The following is a 20,313-nucleotide window of genomic DNA, read 5'->3' on the forward strand; positions in this document are numbered from 1 at the left end:
ATGTAATAGTCTCTTCTGTTTTTAAGCAACTTGTTCCTAAAAGGTGAAAAGACAGGGAAGGAACCTCAGGGAGAAATACGTCTTCTGGAAGCCAACACCATTCACAACAGTATTTTCTTCAGAATGAAATCCATTCTCTCATTGTCACATATTTGTAATCACTGACACTTAAAATCCCAAGGATCACAGTGGAAAATGAAAAAAAAAATTTTTTTTAAAGACAGAAACCTCAGTTCTGTTTTCAAAGCCATCCTTCACAAACACGCCCACAGTTTTCTCACATGGCATCAGGAGCAGAAATGCATGAGTGTGTATATATGTATATATACACCACCCTTTCTAAAAATAGCCATTTAAATTAGAGTGATGTAACATCAAACCACAGAGGATCATGACTTCTGAGTGCTTGGGGACTGGTGTGAGATCGGTGAGGACAAAGACTGCCCAGCCCTTGAGTAACATGGCTCCTTTATAAATAGCCCTGGATAGGAAGAGGGAGTGATTAACTATACATTTGAGGGCCCTAGGCAAACATTTCCCAATGGTTCCCTTAAAACAGGACGTTATCCCTTAAATCTATACACATCTCAAATTGCCTCAAATGCTTTGGAATTATTGACCCTGTGAGGTAGGTATGGATCCTGATAGCCATGGTGTCATCTCAGGAGCAGGTAGTGAAATGACTTACTCCAAGGGTAGGATTAGGTGCGGTCGGCGGAGAGCCCTAAGTGGCCGATTAAGCCACGAAGAGAAGGTGCCTGTGCTCTTGGTTCCTTCCTGGGCTTTGCCAGGAATTACTTCATGTCACCATATCTTGTCCTTTTTGTCCATTAAGCAATTCTTCCTGAATGAGCTTGAGGCAAGTCCTGCTTAAGAGATGGCAGCCTCAGGGATTCAGGTCTAAGGAACTGAAAAGAAGGCCCCTCTCCCCAACCCCAAAGTGTTTTTCCTGTCACTTCGCCCTGCTCCCCTCCTTCACAGAACTTCTCCGGGCTGTAACTGGACAAGCGCTAGGTTCATGTACGTCTGTCTCCCCTGGGAGATCAGTTCCAAAAGGGCAGGGACCCCGTGGTTTGTACACATACCCAGCTCCTGGCACGGTGCTTGGAGCAAAACAGGTGCTCACTGCCTATTAGGTGGACAAATGAGCGCTTGGGGAAAATGTGAGATCCACGAGATCGCGTGGAGCCCAGAGCTTCTGCCCTCCCGCTGCTGCAGGTGTGGGTCCAGGCGCGCGGGGCCTGGGGACAAGTGCTCCCTCTCTTCTCCTTCCCCAGAGCAGGGTGGTGGCCGGAGGTGGCCGGGGCGGGAGGCCGGGGTGCAGGTCTGGGATACGCCGGCCGGCAGCGGAGAGGGGCGCACCCCGAGCCCCTCGCCGCAGCCATTTCCTGCTCTTTGTGTGACAGCCGCGCCGGCGAGGGGCCCGCACCGGAGGCGGGGGCGGAGCCGCGCGGGAGGAGGGGCGGGGCCGAGGGCGGGGCCGCGCGCGCAGCCGGCGGACCCGGGCCCGCAGAGCATCCTGCGCCCCGGCGCGGGGCCCCGCGGTATCCTCGGGCGGCGCCTCCGGACCTGCCGCACACCCAGGTAAGCGGCGTCCGCAGGCCCTGGGGCCGGCGCGGGGACCGGGATGCGGCTGGAGACGGCGACGTGGCCGGGAGGATGCGCGAGAGGTTGGCGCCCCTTCTCCCAGCCTGCGGGGGGCGCTCGGCGCGGCGCCCCTGCTAGCGCGGCCTGAGGGCCCCCGGAAGCCCTGGAGGCTGGGCCCCAGGCTCTGCGGGGGCCCCCGTTCCCCTCCGGCCTACCCTGGGCCCCGCGGCGAGGACACCCGGCGGAGAGGCGCGGGCACACCGAGGGGCTGGGGCGCGGCGGCGGCGGCGGCGGCAGCAGCAGGTGCGCGGCCTGGACCCGAGCTGCTGCCGGTGAGGAAGCGACGCCGATCCGAACACCGGAGGCACCTGCAGCGGCCGCGGTCCGGGCGAGGGCAGCAGCCTTGCGCGCCCAGGTGCTGCGGAGCTCCAGCCTCTGTCTCTGCCACCGCGGCCACCCTCACCTCCCCCAGGGCTAGGGGAGCCGCCTGGGCCCGCCTGGCCGTGGCCTTGGGCACTCTGCGCCCCGCTGTGAACCTGAGATGGGTGGGGCGAGGGGGCGTAGCGGCGCTTTGTGGGGGGCGGGGGGCATTAATGAGGGAGGAGGCGCGTCTGACCCGCTTTGAAGCTTCCAGGCCTCCACGGGCAGCGCGCTGTCTCCTCCCGGCTAGCTGGGGCGGGGGAGGAGGGGGGAGGGGTGGAGTGGGTGACTCCTGGGGAAGAGGTTGGGTTGTCTCGAGCTCTGAAGAATCAGGAAGACGCCCACCTGTCTGTTGGTTTCAGCTTTTCAGGACAGCCGGCCCCCTGCATGGTACACACCACCTATGTGAAAAGCAAGAGAAAGGGGCGCTCTCTGTTTGGGTGTGGGGGCAGGAAGAGAAGGGCTCTCTGTCCAGAGAACCCGACAGGGAAGGACACAGCTGCCCAGGTGCCCTCTCCAGCCCAGGGATTCTGACTTTGAATTAAGTTTTCCCGGCACAGCAGGAACACCAAGGGCCAGTGGCCCTCAGCTCCCTCACCAGCCAGGCCAGGAAGGGGGCAAGAATATTTTCCTGCTGGCTCTGGGTGTTTGTGCTCCCAGGGAACGAGTGGGGATACCGGGGCAGCCCTGTGGGCATGATCAGGAGAGTGCTGGCCCCCACACTCCCCCTTTCCACCTCCTGCCTGCGCCCCCCCCTTTATTTAGCACAGGGGTCTTACCTTTCTCTTGGGCACAGGCCCTGTTGGAAGGTACTGGCGAATCTGAAGATCACAGATGGTGGAGGGTAAAAATCAAGGTCCACATTCTAGGGCAGGATTCTTAAGGCCTTAAGGTGTTTTCTCCAGCATCAGCTTCCTCTGGGACCCTCCGTGAGGCCTCCCACCTCCACTTCCACCCAGTGCCCTGTGCTTCCCATTCTCCTTGTTTTCAAGAAAGGAGCCAGTGACCATGTTTATCCTCAAGAGCTAAATACAAAAGAATTTCCCATTCCACACAGAGCAGGTGCTTTGATGTCATTTGACCAGAAAGGAAACAGGAGGAGAGGCATTTTAATGGGAAGCAAAGCTTTCGGTCAAATACCTGATAGCTCTAATGGTGGAATTTCAGGCGGTGGCTGGAAGTCAGAGTGGGGAGCTGGGGAGCAGTTTTGGGGAACAGCTTCCTTTGGGGAGCAGCTATCAGCTCCGTTTGCTGCAAGGGCAGCTTTGGCCCCGAGGGCAAAAATATAGCAAGAGTGTGTGTATGTGTAACTGGTCAGGGGTTACTGTCACCGGAAAGCATTTGTTGAGTGAGCACCCAGTGTCCACTTGGGGAGAGTTACTCCTTGGCACTGGCTGCCACCTGCCAGGATGGCTACTAGGCCACAAGAAGAATGTGGAATGTGTGGTTACTTACAGAACCAGTGTCTCTGGCTAGTTGTGCATGCTGAGCCTCCAGCTGGGGGCAACAGCTCTCTGCTCACTAAGCTTCTTTATTATATTTCCTGGCCAGTTCTGACCGGTTCTGTAGGCACCCAAGCCTGCTTTGTTCAGTCCCTGCTGGAAATGGAAAAGGAAAAACTTGCTTTAGGCATTAGGCCAAGAGTGGGGTATAAAAACCAGCAGGATTGAAGAGTTTTCCTCAAATCAAATCAGGCTGGCCCAGAGAAGGAAGTCAATGTGAATTTTAAAATGTTAGAAGGGCCCCAGGAGAACATGACAGGTCTTCTCTGGTGAATCGTGCCCGCTCAGGGTGCTCAGTGGGCCTCCACCGCTGTCATTGACCAGCGAGCAGAATTAGTTGATCAATAGGCCATAAGCTAATTAACATTGGGGACAGCGCCCCTGGAAAATTGTGCATAGCTCCAGTCTCCACGTTTGAGGATCGGCCTACACTCTCAAAGGGCTTTCTTTGGGCCACTGTTGGCCCCAGGGTTCCACCAAGGGCTTCACAAAATGGCCTTTTGTAGCCTCCATGTGGCCACCATAACAATGAGTCTATTTCTTTACTGGCAAGTATTAATTATTCACTTGTAGCTGATGAAACTAGACGTCAGTCACCTCATTGGAGCCTTTGTAAAAAGGTCTTTGGTCTTGTTGTTTTAAGGAGCAAAGCCATGCGTAGGGGCCAGAGGATGGGCCCTGCATTTGTGGTGGGACAAGGGGGTGGAGCATGCTGCTGCCTACTGACTGGCAAGGGGGCAGGCCAGCAGCAGAGGGGTAGGAGCTGGTACTTCCTTGGATGTTCTTATTAAATGAGGGATGCATGAAAATGCTTTGTAGAGTATCTAGCACATGGTGCCATTATATGTATAAATTTATTGTTAAAGGTCTCTCTTACGTAATCATTAAGAATGTGGCTCTTGTGTGTAATTAATCCACAGCTCTTTTTGGTTTGTTTGTTTTGTTATCCTCACCAGAGGACATTTTTCCATTGACTTCTTTTAGAGAGAGCAGAGGGGAGAGGGAGAAACAGAGAGAGAAACATCTATGTGAGAGAGACCCATCAATTGATTGCCTCCCGCATGCGCCCTGACCAAGGCCAGGAATCGAGCCCGCAACCAAGGTACATGCCCTTGACTGGAATCAAACCCGGGACCCTTCAGTCCGCAGGCTGACACTCTATCCTCTGAACCACACTGGCTAGGGCTTAACCCACAGCCCTCACCAACTCCTCTACCTCCAGAGCCTTCCTGGATTTTGCTTTTCTCAAGGGAGTTGGTCTCTGTAACCAGGAAACCGAGCCCCAGGTTTACCTGCAAAAGGGAGCCAAAGGAAAGAGTGATAAGACAGGGTGTCAGTAAGGGCTTCAGGTAGGAAGTGCTCTTGCGTAGCACTCTGAAGGTGGGTATAATTTGAGTAGGCAGAGAGAGGGGGGAGGGAATATGCGGAGCAGAAGCCCAGAGGTAGTTCTCACATTTCGACACAGGTCAGGAAGCACCTCTTCCTCTGTGTGCATTCAGCATTTTGCAACCAACCAGGCACGTTGGAGGCACGCTTGGCTTCTCGGGCAGACAGAGCAGTACAGTGGACTTAGGACACAGGACTTGCTGTGTTTCTTTCCATCAGCCACTAGCTCTCTGACTTTAGAAATTGGACAATGGAAAGCAGCCTGCCCAGCCTGTTAACCTACCTGTCGCCACAGGAGCCCCAGATGAGATAATGTCTGTAAGTCCCAGTCTAAGAAGAAAAGGCCATGGGAAGAGAGAAGAGAAGGAGGTTCTGGAATGTGTGCTTCTCTTGGATGGCTGCCCTCCATTCCTAAAGGAACAGTTTATTATTCTATATTGTGTGTCCATTTGAGAGGACAAATCTGTGGCCTCTCTGTGCCATCGCACCAAAGGGAAACTGAAAGGCATTTTGTGATTCACCGATTCTGTCAAGGCCCCTGGATGGCCTTGTCTGTTCAAAGACACTTCAGATTTCAGTCAGTGGGTGTGGGACGCCTCCCAGGGTGCAAAGAATTTGTATATTGGCTTCCTAGCCGTGGCCTTTATGCTGAGGGCGGTGTGTGATGTTCATCAAAGGATGACCATTCAGGGCATACTTCTTGGACCCTGGGTGGGGCGAGGGGGCATAACAGAGGAGAAAACAAATGGGGTACAAATTCTTAAAAGAAACTTTTTGAGAAGACAGCTTGGGTTCAGGCAGAATTTCTTGCAGGGATCTTTCTGGCTGAGTGGCATACATGGCCTTCTGGAGAGATGCCCAAGAAAGACCCAGTGATGACTTCATCAATAGGCCTTTTGATTTTGTGTTTGCATCATCATTATGTCGTTTTACAGCAGTCGTTCTCAGACTTCCGTCTCTTCGTGGGATGGAGGGATGATTAGTATGTCCAGGTTGTATGGTCCCTGTCTTCTGAGTAAGGCAGGAGATGAGGTCTTATGCAGAAGCTAAAGGTGGTGGAGTGGTTAGGAAAGTTCAGGAGCCTTCCGGAGGTTTGGAGCAGCTGCCTCTGTGGGTGGAATAAGAAATCAATTGGGGATGAATGAGGGGATTGTCTAACTCCACTGAAGGCCCAACCAAAACCAAAGAGCATCTGCAGGGCTGGCCCTCATAGAAAATACTCAATAACTCAGTATTAAGTGAAGGTGTATCTGAGAACGATTTTGATTTGTGCTGTTAAAATGTGATACCTTATGACCGATTTTGGTCTATATAACGGGAGAGACAAGAATTCAACACCGAGGGTCATCCATCAACCTCCAAGTGTGCTCTCTCACATGGAAAAGAACAATGAGGTTCCGCTTTTTATGGATGGAGGTGGGAACTATGACAGAAGGATTTTGTAGAGGTCTCTTCAGATGCTTACAGGAATAAGACTTACTTAGATACGATACCTTAAGGACCATGGTGTTTTATGTTTCGTGTTATTTTCTTAACTAGAAGACATGAATTTTGGCCATTCACGCATGCATTCAACAAATTATTCATGAGGTGCTAATTAAGCAAGTAATGCCTTGTATGTGTGCAGCTCTGTAGTAATTGATATCGCCCAAAAGATGACTTTGGGTGATCCACTTCAGTAGTAAAGTATAAAGCAGTTTATAATGCAGTAGGAAGTGATGGACTCTAGACTGTGAGTGGAATAGGAATCCAGAGAAATGAAGGTTGTGTTGGAGCTCAACTGGTCACACCTTCACGGAGGCAGTCTTCCTTGAATAGGGCCTTGACAATCAATAGTCCAGGTTAGGATTTGAGAAGGGGAGTAAACAGCCCAGTAGAGAGTGGAGAGAGTTTGAGCAAAGGCACAAAGAATGTCCATGGGCCAGTTCGTGGCAACCCTGAACACCCTGGCCACAGTGGCCAGTCCATGTTGGGAAATGTGATTTTTACAGAAGCCCTTGGGATGGAGTGTCCCATCTATAGTCAGTCATTTGCTTTTGAGTTGGAAAGAGAAGCTCAAGTCCAATGATTCCTAACTGGTTGGAGCAATATTGACATCATACCCACAGCTATTCCCTCCCCCTAACTCTACCCCATTTTCTCCCACTTAAGGAAAGAGATGAGCACACAAGCAATGATATCATGGGAGGACTCTGAGCCCTCCTTCACACATAACGAAAAGCACCTTGTTTGCAAACCTCACTCCTTAAACCGTTATTAGTACAAGGTGCCACAACAACCTTCACAACAGAGCTTTTGACAGAGAACCAACACCAGGTCACCCTCCATATTTCACAGTCAGGGAAATTGCCCTTTTACAGCAAGTGAAAATGTGATTCAGGACCTCATCAGTCTTCAGGCCGAGCCACCCTCAAGTTGCAATTTCACCTCGATGGAGCTGAGGTCTGGGTGCTCCCATCTGGTGGCCAAACCCGAAGTCTCATTCTTTGTTTCGCCAGCAGGTGCAGTGGCTTCCCTTTTTTGAGTTTTAGCAGGTGCCTCTGAGAGGCAGCTGCTCTCCCTGGATAAAAGTCCTTTCTATTGGTGTCCCTCATGTGGTGGTTTGTCACAGGCCCCCCTCGGGAGCAAATCAGCAAGCTGCCTTCCGTGGTATGACACCCGCTGCCCCTGGAGGCTGGTATCTGGCTGGTTGGGTGATCAACAGAAAGTCCCCCTCAACACTGACAACAGGAAGCTGCTGTAAATCAGCACATGCAGTGGCGAGCCCTTGGGCCCCACCAGGGTCTCTTTCTTCACTGTTAACAAAGAGGACGGTAGGCCTTCTCCAGAGGCCCTGACAGCCTTCTCTGCTCTGACCTCAGGTCCCCTGTGTGGAGAGAAACTGCAGGTGGCAGGGCCTCTGGTCCCAGAAGACCCAAAGTGAGGCCCTTACTTAGCAAAGTCTGCCTAGAGACAGGGCTGGGGGACAGGCCGGATGTCTGAACTGCTGGAAAGGAGGCCTTGGGTTGTTGTCTTTTAAAGTAAAATTTAAAATTTTGATCAAAGCGTGCACATGCTTAAAAAAAAATCAAATGGTATTGAAAGGCGCATAATGAAAAACAACTATTCAGTGCCCACCTCCTCCCAGAGGCTGTGTGGCTTTTAACTCACTGTTTGTTTCCAGTAGGTGCTTCCAGATCTCTAAATGATACACTTGCACTGCTATTTCTTGATTTATCTATTCTGTGCACCGTCTACTTATTTCCTGCTGTGATGGATGAAGATTTCGCTTTCTTACACCATCTCCCGCCCTCCCCTCCCCCCATCTCCCAATACAGAAAGAGCTCTATTTTAACCGAAACCCTGTATAAAGTGTCCACATTATTATTATTCTTAAATATACTTGTGTTGATTTCAGAGAGGAAGAGAGGGAGAGATAGGTAGAAACATCATTGATAGAGAATCATTGATCAACTGCCTCCTACTGGGGATTGAGCCCACAGCCTGTGCATGTGCCTTGACCAGGAATGGAATTGTGACCTCCTGGTTCATGGATCAATGCTCAATCACTGAGCCACACCAGCCGGGCAAGTGTTGACATTATTAAGATGTGTAAATGATGATCACAAGAGAGCCAAGTAATGCCCTTTGACTCTATTTCCTTTCTTACATGGCTTTCTGTTTTATCTCAGAATTAGAATGCATTCTCCCCCCCATTCCTCACATCCCCCTTTTTCTTTTACAGTCTGTTGTATCTGTTATTGTATCACATCCCCATATCTTCCCAGGAAGTCAGTATTAGCCCCAGCGCTGCCCCTAATCACCAAGTGACCATGTACACAGTGCTCCTCATCTCGAAGCCTCAGGTGGGAGGAGGAGAGCTGACACCCACCATCTTCTCACCAAGCCCATCACCCCACCTCAGAGGGGTTTACTGTCTGAAAAGGTGGGGCAGCCTCAGCACCTGACAGGTGGCAGTGCACATAAACAGGCGAGGTGGTGGTGGTGGTGGTGGTGGTAGTGGTAGTGGTAGTGGTGAGGGGGCTGGTTTGAGCCCTGCCCATGGTGGTCCAACTCACCCTGCAGCCTCGGGGGCTGTCCCTTGGGGTTAGTACGGGTGTGTCTGCCGCTCTCTTTTTCTCTCCTACTGTCACCTTTTGATTTTTACTCAACACAGTCTCTGCTTGTAGGGACAGATTCAAATTCCTCAAACTCCCCAAGGTTCTACTCCAGCTTCATCTCTCTTTGTATCACTCCTGCTTATGTACCCCAAATTTCCCCAAAGTAGTCATACAAATACTAACATTTTTGTGGTAAGGACTTTATTGAGATATAGTTCACATACTGTACAATTTACCTATTTAAAATATACAGGTCAGTAATTTTTAGCATATTCACAGAATTGTGCAATCATCGTTATGATCAACTTTAGAACATTTTTGTTACCCCAGAAAGAAACCTTGTGCCCTATGGCAGTATCACCTATTTCCCCTAATCCCTACCCCTGGCTTAGGCACCCGATAATATACTTTATGTCTCTGTAGATTTGCCTATTCTGGACATTTCCTTTAGGAAAGCATATTATACTTCTTTCATGTAGCTTAATATTTTCAAAGTTCATTCATGTTGTAGCATATTTTCACATTTCATTCCTTTTCATGGCTAAATAGTATTCCATTAAGTGGCTATACCACATTTTATTTACCCACTCATCAGTTGATGGACATTTGAGTCGTTTCCACATTTTGGCTATTACAAATAATGCTGCTATGAACATTTATGTTCAAGTTTTAGTGTGGATGTATATTTTCATTTCTCTTGGAACTGCATCTAGGAGCAGAATTGCTGGCATATAATGGAACTCTATGATTCAAATATTGAGGAACAGCCAAACTGTTTTCCAGAGTTGGTTGTATTATTTCACATTCCTACCAGCAATGCACAGGGGTTCTGATTTCGCATCCTCACCAACACCGCTAAGAAGCCCAGCGAGTTCCAAGGAAGGAGCAATCATGTCGGAGAGGGGAGGGGCCTTGAAGGATGAGTGAAATCAGGTCATACAATGATAGAGGAAAGAGATTTTATTTCATAGGTAACTGTTTACCAGTTATGGAAGCTTTTCACTTTAAGAGCTTGAATGTTAAAATTTGAACCATTTTGATGCAGTTCTTTCTAAAGTATAAACAGCTTCTTTGCTATTTATATTCCTTCTCCTCCTCCCCAACTTTGAAAAACCTGGTGTCTTGGACATAGCAATGCCTTTCTTGATGTCTTGGGTTCATCCACTCATGGAACACAGAGTTCAGCTGAGTTATGAGTGTGTGCTCAGCCCTGTGCTGGGAGCTGAGTGTGAATTAGACGCAGCGCCTGCCCTGAAGGAGTTTATTGTTGAGGTCAGGAGTGAAAACATGCTAAATCATGTAATAAAGTATTATGGAAGCCGTGGAAGAAGAAGCATGCTGGGTTCGATGAGGGAGAAAGTGGATTCAGGTGGGGGAGGGGGTCAGAAAGGCTTCCTTGGGAGGTAACCATTCTTGGTCTCTCCCAGCTCTGGAATCATCCTGGCAACAGATGAAGTAGGCTGAGTTCTGTTGTAAATCGTGATGTTGGTGATACTTCTGCAGGCTATGGAAGTGCGGAGAGTGGTCATTCCATGGCTGAGCTACATCTGTGTGGTTCCTCTCCACCTTGTATAAGCTCTGTCTCCTCTCTACAAGCCACCGCCAGGCTTGGCTGCTCTTAGCATCCGTCCTGCTTCTAACCTGTGACTGTGTTTTACAGATGGTTCAGGTCACACTCTGCAGGTGACTCCAAGTGGCCCCTGTGGGGTTTGGAGCCACAGGTCTGACCACTGGACAAGAGGAGCGTTCCTCTAAAATTCACTGCCTGTCCGCTCAGAATTAGCTCCATGGTCCATTTTGGCGCACTCTTTGGCAGTCTTATAAGAAGCACACAAGTGACCTTGTCCCTGCTCGGCCCCCCACACCCATGAAGAGGCTCTGACATGTAAAAGGGTCTTAGCTGTAGGGGAACGCTATGACCTGTAGAGCCATAACCTGTCACAGCAAACCTGAGTCCCCATACAAACTCCAGACACGCCCAGCTTACACCCGCAATGGACATGCTAGCTAGATGCCAGATTTCTTCTTGGAATTTTTTTTTCTTGCTCAGTAAAATGCTACTTTTAAAACATTTTTTTTTAAAAAGGGACCATCTGAGGCTTTCTTTTAAAATATATTTTATTGATATCAGAGAGGAAGGGGGAGGAGAGAGAGACAGAAACATCAATGATGAGAGAATCATTGATCAGCTGCCTCCTGTACGCTGCCCCCCCACCCCCCCCACCCCCACTGGGGATCGAGCCTGCAACCTGGGCAAATGCCCTGACGGGGAATCAAACCTTGACCTCCTGGCTCATAGGTCAATGCTCCACCATGAACCACACCAGCCAGGCAATGTTCATATATTTTAAAATTTGTCTTTATTTATTTACTTTAGTTGCTTTCTAGCTGGAGAGATTTACAGACAGGGAAAATATTTCCTGGCCTCTTGATGTTCATGAAACCCAAAGGGCAAAGTTACCTAATCTTTCCAGCTTGTGAGAGTCTTGTTCTTTTTGAGGAAGGAAAAGGCAGCCAAACTGGAGGGGGAAAAAGTAAGTGCTTGGTACCTTCCAGAAAGGTACAAAGGTAGGTGTGGTCTAAAAGAAAGGGCAGAGAACTGAGAGTCAAGATATCTGCTTTCTGCCCAGCTCAGCCACTGGCTGACCATGTGACCTTGAATGGGAGTTTTCACTTCTCAGTGACAACAGCAAAAATAGCACCTGCACTTTCTTAAACCTGCAGGGTCGTTGTGATTGAGGAAGTCAAACGGAAAGATCTGTAGGACTGAGATAAAAATATAGAGGTGTGATAATAATAATGCCTTCCTTTTTGTGGAAGAATTGCTGCAGTGTTTAATTCATCCATTCACTCTATTTAAAAGAGGCCGCCTGACCAGCTAACATTTCCCGAGTGCTTCCTCTGTTCCTGCTGCTGGACTAAGCATTCCACATGCCATCATGTTATATAATTCTCAGACTAACTCACTGAGGGCAGCGACTGTTATTAATTAGCGCCCTTTTGCAGATAAGGAAACTGAGGCTCAGGTTAAGTAATATGTTTATGGTTATATAGCTAGTAAGTGGCAGGAGACAGATTTGAGCCCGTAGCTCAAGCTTAACTACTATACTTAGCCTAATATTCCACTTCAGTAAAAATACCTTTTCTTCATTTCCTTCCAGAATGTCAAACAGAAAATGACAGTGCATCTTTTGCTCACAGAGAGGCAGGGTTTGGGGTGTGGGTAGTCAGGCCTGCATTCCCAAAGCCAGGTTCTCCTAGCAGCTACCCTGCATTTGTGGGCCCACTCCTCTTGCTCAGGCTCTGTCAGTCATCTCAGTCATGGGTGATGGTGGGGCCTGAAGCCCTTCTCAGAAGCACTTTGCCTGCAAGCCCAACGTTATTACTTGTCTGGTGACTCCAGGCCACTGCGTTTGAGTTTGTTGTGAAGACACTGAACTTAAATACGCCGTGAATACCCCGCAGTGAGAGGTGGCAAGCTGCGTCTGGCAAATGATGCTCCCAGAACACTGTTCATTTTTAAACATTTTATTAATTTCTCTTCCAAAATGACAAAACAACCATGTAAGTCGAATATAAAGAATGCCTCTCATTTGGAAGGTTGCACAACAGGCAGGGCATGTGGGCCAGAAAAAATAACTTCATTTCCATGTATACCTCTGTTAACATTTCCAGTACGTTTTTTCTTTCTGATTGATGTGGAGTTGGCAGTGACTTTCAGCACTTGAGTTAAAAACATCTGATTTCCTTCTCCCTTAGGCAGTGAGTGATCTACAAACACACAGAGAAATCCATTAGAGAAGCTGTATTTACAAGGAGAAAAGAGAGGTTGCATTAACGAAATAAAGACTCCTAACTTACTGGCTCTATAGGCTGTTCACTTATGATTCTCTTCAAGGAAAGTGCAAGGTTATTATTGTGTTGAAGCGGGAAACCTTAAGGATTATTCTGGTCAACGAGTATTTTGATGTCTGCAAAGCCCCGAAGAAACCCAGGTTATAGGAGAACGGAGAGGGGAAAGGTCATGGCAAGTAGGAGTCAGGGCAGACAGATTCAAACTGGGAGTGCATACGCTGAGCTGGAGGGCTTATGGGAAATTTCAACATTTATAAAATTGGATAAAAATATAATAAATTCCTACCTCAGCATCACACAGCATTGACAATTATTACCAAATGGCCGATTTTGTTCTATCTAGTATCCACTCTTCCCCATGTAGTATCATTTGGAAGCAAATACCTGTACCCTTTTATTTATATTTTAGAAGGTATTTCTAGAAGATAACTCTTTTAAAACATAATCTCAATATTATCACATCTAAAAACTAGCACTATTTCCTTGATATCAAATATCTGAGTCAGTATTAAATTTTCCAATTTTCTTACAAATGTGATAATTTTATTTTTATGATGCTTTGTTTGTAATAGGATCCAGATAAGGTCTTATCCTCTATAGCTTCCCCCTCCATCTCTTTTTTTTTCTTGCAGTATTTGTCGAAGGCACTGAGTCATTTGTCTAGCAGAGTTTCCCATAGATTATATTTTACTGATTACATCACTGTGGTGTATTTTAATGTGTTCTTCTGTCTTCTGTGTTTCCTGTCAGTTGGTATCAAAGGCTTGATGAAATTCAAGTTTTTGTTTTGGCTCCAGCATTCTTCATAAAGTGATGGTGTGTTTCTCCATCAGAAGGTGCATAATGTCAGATTCTTTCATAACAGTTGATGGTCAGCGCCTATACCCATTTGTGTATTAGGGGCTGGGAAGAGAGGAATATTTTAATTATGCCACTGTTTCTGGAAATAAAAAGAGAAAGAACTTTATAGAGAAAAACATCTCTGTCTTCTGCAATTTGGTTTTCAAGTGGTATAGTTTGTATAGGAAAGACTGGTTAAGTGTTTGCTTCTCTTCTTTCAGTTGGTGATTTTCAACATAAAAATTGGTTCACAGGCATCCTCCAATAGGAATAAAGTAATAAAATCCAAGTTTTTATTAGGTGTCTTTATGATCTCATGGATTAAGACATATCTGATGTTGTTGCAAGTCCACTGAGTTATGCTGGGTGGTGCTCACTTTGCCCTGTCTTTGGCTAATGGAAGCTGCCTCAGCTTGGCTGCTGGGTCCCTTTGACACAACCCCGTTCGTTATAGGTAGGTACCTGCTTCTAGGCCTTTTTTTATAGGACAAACCTGGGTTCCACCTACTGCTCCACCACTTTGCCAGCACTTGACCTTATGCAATTGCTTAAATTCTGAGTTTCTGTTTGCTCACCTGTAAAATGGGAATAATCATAGTTTGTAGGGTTGATGCAAGGTTAAAATAGTCAAGTATTTGGCAGAGTGTCTGACATGGAGTAAGGGCTAAAAAATGTTTAGTTTTATTAGTGTTATTATCATTATTATTATTTGAATTAATGAATAGTGTCATCAGGGCTTTGTAGCTTGCTCCATAAAATCATTAATCCCATAAAATCTTAACTCCTGCAAAATGCAAAAGGAGTTAATATTAATGCAAGAAAGAAGGCCATCTTTCTTGTGGATTGGCAGATGGTTTTGCTGTGGAACTGAATGCCACACTTAGAATTCAGGAGAGAGAAGAGCGAAGAGGAAGGAGCATAGGTGTGGGAAGGGCCTGAAACCACAAGATGAGGCCAGATGCCTGTAGAAGGCAGAGGGGAAACCCACTTCTGAGCTCTCTGTGTCCTAATTAAATGTGGCCTTGGCTCTTGCCAGAGTGCATGGCAGGGGTGAGGGTGGTGTGTGGGGGTGAAGGTTGTTGGGAACTCTAAGTGTGAGTCATAGTTAGCTGCTCAGTCCCATCTGCCCGCCCAACCACAGGCCTAATGGCAACAGTAGTTTAGGGGCAGCAAGCCTCTGGGGACACTCCAGCTGTTTCAGCCCCTGGACCCAGTTCTCAGGTTCTTGGTCCCCTTTTCCCCATTTCCTAGAACTCCTGCCCTTAGTCACATCTCACTCCTCCCTGTGATGGGGTGGGAAGGGATGGGTGGGACGACTTCTGTGACAGCAAAGTGGGCCTTCTCTTGCTTCCTTATTCAAATGTGCTAAAGGCTTAGCTTATTATTAATCTTCTTGTAAAAACAATTTTTAGATTTTTTGTTCACATAGTCTACTATTTGTCTGTTTTAGTTTGCTTTGTTCTTTGCTTCATTTATGTCTGCTTTTCGTTTTCATTTCTTTGGGTTGAGGAAAATTCACTTCATTCAGTTCCACTTTCCTATTTTCTACTAAATGCATTTAAGACGTTTATTTATGCTCTCGTTCAGTTCTAAATATTCTATAACTTCTATTTGGATTCCTCTTTAGCTATAAGTAACGTTGAAGTGTGTTTTTATGTATTTTCATAGGTGTGGGGTGCTTTTGGCTTTTATTTGCATTATTGAGTTCTGATTTTATTGCACTGTGATCCGCGAATGTGACTGCTAGGAGATCATGTTTGGGAAAACTTGATGGTCTGAGTCATGATCATTTTTTATCTACATTTCACTTTTGCTTGAAAAAGAAATGTGGATTCTCTTTGCTGAGTTGGGTATCTATGCTGACTGCCTGCAAATCCTCATGGAAGCCACTGCACTCTGCCAGCATCCCAGACACAAAAATGTTCGTTCAGGGCTGATTTGTTTGGTGGGACTCACAAAACATACCCCTGCCAATGGATGGCTCTTCGCTTTTGCAAATAAGGTTAATATTGCTGGAGTCTAAATTCTTTAGTCCCAGTTGAATTAGCTTGTAAGACCTAGCCTCTGGTTTCAAGTGGGTACTCGTGGCTATTGCAATCATGGGCTTTTGTGCCGTGCCATAATTTAAGCGTGGACCTGATACATTTTCTCTAAAAGAACAAACGATGGGGGCTGGCCGTGGCCTGTGTCCTAGCATCAGGCGTTATTTGAAGTCCTTTGCCCTTGGTCACTGTGGTTGTGTGGGTGTCACATAACTTCTCGGAGCCTGGCTTCTGCATCAGCTCTGTGGATATGATACCGTGCTGATCACAGAGGAATGTGATGCTGCTCAGCCGAGGTCGTAGACGTGGAAGTGCTTGTAAACCATGAAGAGATCCTCAAATATCAGCTGCAGGTTAAGGGCGCCTTCTGAAGAAAGAGAAAGTGTGGTCTTTTACCTCCCTTTGTTCTCTGGAGGGAGTCCGAACTGGTGAGATTGAGAGAAGTGTTTGGCAGTCCCTGAAATTCTTCATTCCCTCCCTTCCCCTCAGTGCGGAATACGGAAACTGCAGCCATGACCACCCACGTCACCCTGGAAGATGCCCTGTCCAACGTGGACCTGCTGGAAGAACTGCCCCTCCCTGACCAGCAGCCATGCATCGAGCCTCCGCCTTCCTCCATCATGTACCAGGTCAGTTCTCCGAGGGCTCTGGGGGCTCAGGAACCCGGGGGGTCCCCTAAGAGGGTTTGCCCTGAAGGCAGAGGGAAGGGGGAGCTCTGCTTGGTGAAAGGTCGGGAGCTGATGGAGTCCCTGGTGCCCTGGAGGCGCTGAGTGCAAGGAATAGATGAGCTAGTAAGTGTACACCAGGACTGCTCCTCCTCCCGGGGAAGGCTTGTTGATCTGCTCTGGCCCCAAATACCTTCCCGGCTGTTCTTGCTGCAGCACCAACCAAGGCGTTGGCAGCTCTGACCTCATGAATTAAATATTGCAATTTAGAAACCCCTAGAGCCTGCCTGGGTAATTACTTTTCCTTCATGTATGTGAGGAGAGCTCTTCAACTCCTCACAGCAGCTAATGGCTCAGGGAAGCCCGTTACAGTCGTTTGCTTCGCTCAAGACGGGTGAGCTTGTGCGAAACCATGATCAGACGACTCAAGACCGTGATCCACCAGGGTATGGGGGAAGGGCATCGTGCAGCTGGATTCTGCCTTGCAAATAGCCCCTGGTCTGGGTGTGCGGGGCGAGTATGCCAGGCTAAGAAAAAAATAAGTTAATTTGAAATTCTTTGCTGTATTTGACCTTTTGAAAGTTCTTGGGCTGCTAAATGAGACTAAATATAATGCATAATATATTTTTAATTTCATTCAGTGATTAGATTTATGAAGCACATGCCTGAAGTTTCAACTCATAAACTTTGTTTATTCACATTTTCTAACCCAGATTGAAATTTTAATTATATGAATCTTTTAAAAATATTTATATTGATTTCAGAGAGGAAGGGAGAGGGAGAGAAAGATAGAAATATCAAGGATGAGAGAGATCATTGATCGGCTGCCTCCTGCACACCCCTATTGGGGATCAAGCCCACAACTTGGGCATGTGCCCTGACCGGGAATCGAGCCGTGTCCTCCTGGTTCCTAGATCACATTCAACCACTAAGCCACGCTGGCTGGACAATATCTTTTTTATTATAAGCAATACAAAAAAAGTATAACAAATAATTTTTTTATAAATATGTCTATGTCTATATATATATATACACACATTTCTACCATCTATATATATGCATATATTTTTAATATAACAAGGGAATCATACTATATATATATTGATGTATCATTTGACTTTTTTAGCTTAAAATTTATTATGGATATTTTTCCCTAACAATACTACATTGCTGCCACATTATTTTTAACTACCATCTACTACATGTAAGTCCATTGTATGAATATACTATGATCTAATTAGCCTTTCGCGGTTAATGGACATTTGAATGATTTCAAATTTTCTCTATCACAAAAAATGCTGCAGTTATTACCCTTTACATATGTATCTGCACCCTCAGGTGAGTGTTTTTGCAGCTGCTGGATGAAAGCAGTGCGCATCTTAACTTTTCAGCAGCTGTTAGGTGTGTAGAGTGTCAGTAAGCATTTATTCCCAGGGCCAGGTGGGGTGACCCTGATGGGAAGCGGATGTGGGCCCTGTCTGTAGGCAGCTCTGGTCCAGTGTGGCCGAGTGGGATTTGGGGGAGGGAAGATGAGAGGGTGATGTGGACATAGCTTTCCACAGAGAACTGGTGGCATTTGTTGGCAGCAGTGCTTTCCCTGGGCACCCAGCCACCTTGGACCTGTTTTTCAATAACCAACTGTTCCTGTCCTCCAATTCCCACAGGCCAACTTTGACACGAACTTCGAGGACAGGAATGCATTTGTCACAGGGATTGCAAGGTACATCGAACAGGCTACGGTCCACTCCAGCATGGTGAGTCTCTGGGACCCTGCCAGGGCGGGAGGGGCTGTGGGCAGCTATTCCAGGACCTCCAGCCTCAGGCAGCCTCACCTCCTTAAGCCCATTCTCACACCTGCCCCAGCCTCTCTCAGTGCCCAGGCCATCCTGTACCCCGTGTCTTCCAGCTTTGCAAATCCTGCTCACCTTTAGGGCCCAGCATTACTCTTCACTTCCCTGAGCGCCTGTAGCAGCGGTTCTCAACCTGTGGGTTGCGACCCCTTTGGGGGTCGAACGACCCTTTCACAGGGGTCGCCTAAGACCATCGGAAAACACACATATAATTATATATTGTTTTTGTGATTAATCACTATGCTTTAATTATGTTCAATTTGTAACAATGAAAATACATCCTGCATATCAGATATTTACATTACGATTCATAACAGTAGCAACATTACAGTTATGAAGTAGCAACAAAAATAATTTTATGGTTGGGTCACAACATGAGGAGCTGTATTTAAAGGGCCAGAAGGTTGAGAACCACCGCTTTAAAGATATTTCATACTCTTGAGCAAAACAAAAGGTTTCTCATAAAGGGACGGTGGCTTTGGAATCACATGTTGTTGACCCGAGGAAGCTGGTGGCCTAAATCGTTCACACGCGGGGCCAGCTGTCTGACCCATCTGCGAGGGATCGCTCCTTCCCTCTGGGGCTTTCGTGGATTTTATTCTCCAGCAGCACTGAAATTTGAGGAATTCAGATTCCTCGTTCTGCAGCTCTCTGGAACTTTCTATATCAGCTGTACTCTAAAACCTAGTCTTATCATATCCCACCCATTTATTTAATAAGTAGTGTGCACCTGGAGCCTGCAGAGACTGTGCTAAATGCTGGGGAGGGGGATACAAGGACAAACGGGGATTCTCAATGGGTCAAGTGGAAATACAGACAAGTTTACCATTTATCAAACACTTTCTGTGTAGATATTTTAAATGCATTGTTTCAGTCCTCAACTCACTGCACTATGAGGTAGGTTCTATTACAATACCCATTTCATGGATGTGAAAACTGACGTCTAGAAAACTTAAGTTTCATGGGGTCCTACCACGAATAAGGTCTGTCTGCTCTAGACTACTCTTTGCAGACCAATAAAAATGCACAAAATTAAAGGTAAATGACATGGTAAAAGTACAAAGTTCCTTGTTTTTGAAGGGGCCTTGAGGGTGTTGGGGAGAGCTTGATGAAGGAAGTGGCTTTTGAGTAGGGCCTTGTATTTTACATATGTATGTATAATATATGTAAACACACAAATTACATTATAACCATATATATATATATATATATACATATATATAAACTTTAAAATGTATAAGGTATGTTCATACATGATATCATGGAACTTTATAACAGCCCTGTAACTTGCAAAGAGGTCATTATACCCATTTTAGGGATAAGAAAACAGAGGCTTAGAGAAGTTAATAGCAAGTTGCTCATGATCCCACTAGTAAATCATGGGGTTGCACCTGGAATCCGGACTTTCTTTTTTTTTTTTAAATATATTTTTATTGATTTCAGAGAGGAAGGGAGAGGGAGAGAGAGAGGGATAGAAACATCAATGATGAGAGAGAATCATTGATCGGCTGCTTCCTCCACACTCCACACTGGGGATCAAGCCCACAGCCTGGGCATGTGCCCTGACGGGGAATTGAACCTTGATCTTCTGGTTCATAGGTTAACCACTGAGCCACACTGGTCAGGCCAGAGGCAAAAATTTTCAAGGCTGCCTAGGTTTGGACTATAAGGTACATATAAAGAAATTCTCCGGTATTTATGGAAAACTAGATAAGGGTCTGTGATATGCTACAGACTGGATGCCTCACATGTCCAGAGGCTAAAAGTCCAATATCAAAGTGTCAGCAGGGTTGATTTCTCCTAAGGCCTCTCTCCTTGGCTTGCATACCGCCACCTTCTCACTGTGTCCTCACATTGCCTTTCTTCTGTGAGTACACACACATATGGTGTCTCTGTGTGTCCAAATTTCCTCTCATTAAAAGAACACCAGTCAGATTGGATTAGGGCCCACCCTGAAGGCCTCATTTTAACTTAATCACCTCTTTAAAGGCCCTGTCACCAACTATAGTTCCATTCTGGGGTATTGGGGGTTAGAGCGTCAACATATGAATTTTGGAGGGACGCAA

At 46.9% G+C, this 20,313-nt stretch overlaps 1 protein-coding gene across 4 annotated transcripts in view; it reads left to right on the forward strand.

The window, feature by feature from the left end:
- The first annotated feature begins 1,458 nt into the window (after positions 1 to 1,458).
- Positions 1,459 to 20,313, forward strand: part of CYFIP2 (cytoplasmic FMR1 interacting protein 2) — a 105,964-nt gene continuing 87,109 nt past the window's right edge. The window contains exons 1-3 of one of the 4 annotated variants that reach the window (XM_059699045.1): positions 1,459 to 1,584; positions 16,222 to 16,361; positions 18,062 to 18,151. In XM_059699045.1, the coding sequence (XP_059555028.1) occupies positions 16,245 to 16,361; positions 18,062 to 18,151 (207 nt within the window). In that variant the 5' untranslated portion in view covers positions 1,459 to 1,584; positions 16,222 to 16,244. Of the gene's footprint in view, positions 1,585 to 1,788; positions 1,920 to 1,984; positions 2,003 to 16,221; positions 16,362 to 18,061; positions 18,152 to 20,313 lie in introns of those variants that run through there. The other 3 variants (XM_059699046.1, XM_059699044.1, XM_059699047.1) reach the window with 3 other exon arrangements.

The sequence above is a fragment of the Myotis daubentonii genome, chromosome 5, assembly GCF_963259705.1.
Source record: "Myotis daubentonii chromosome 5, mMyoDau2.1, whole genome shotgun sequence".
Taxonomy (NCBI): Eukaryota; Metazoa; Chordata; class Mammalia; order Chiroptera; family Vespertilionidae; genus Myotis; species Myotis daubentonii.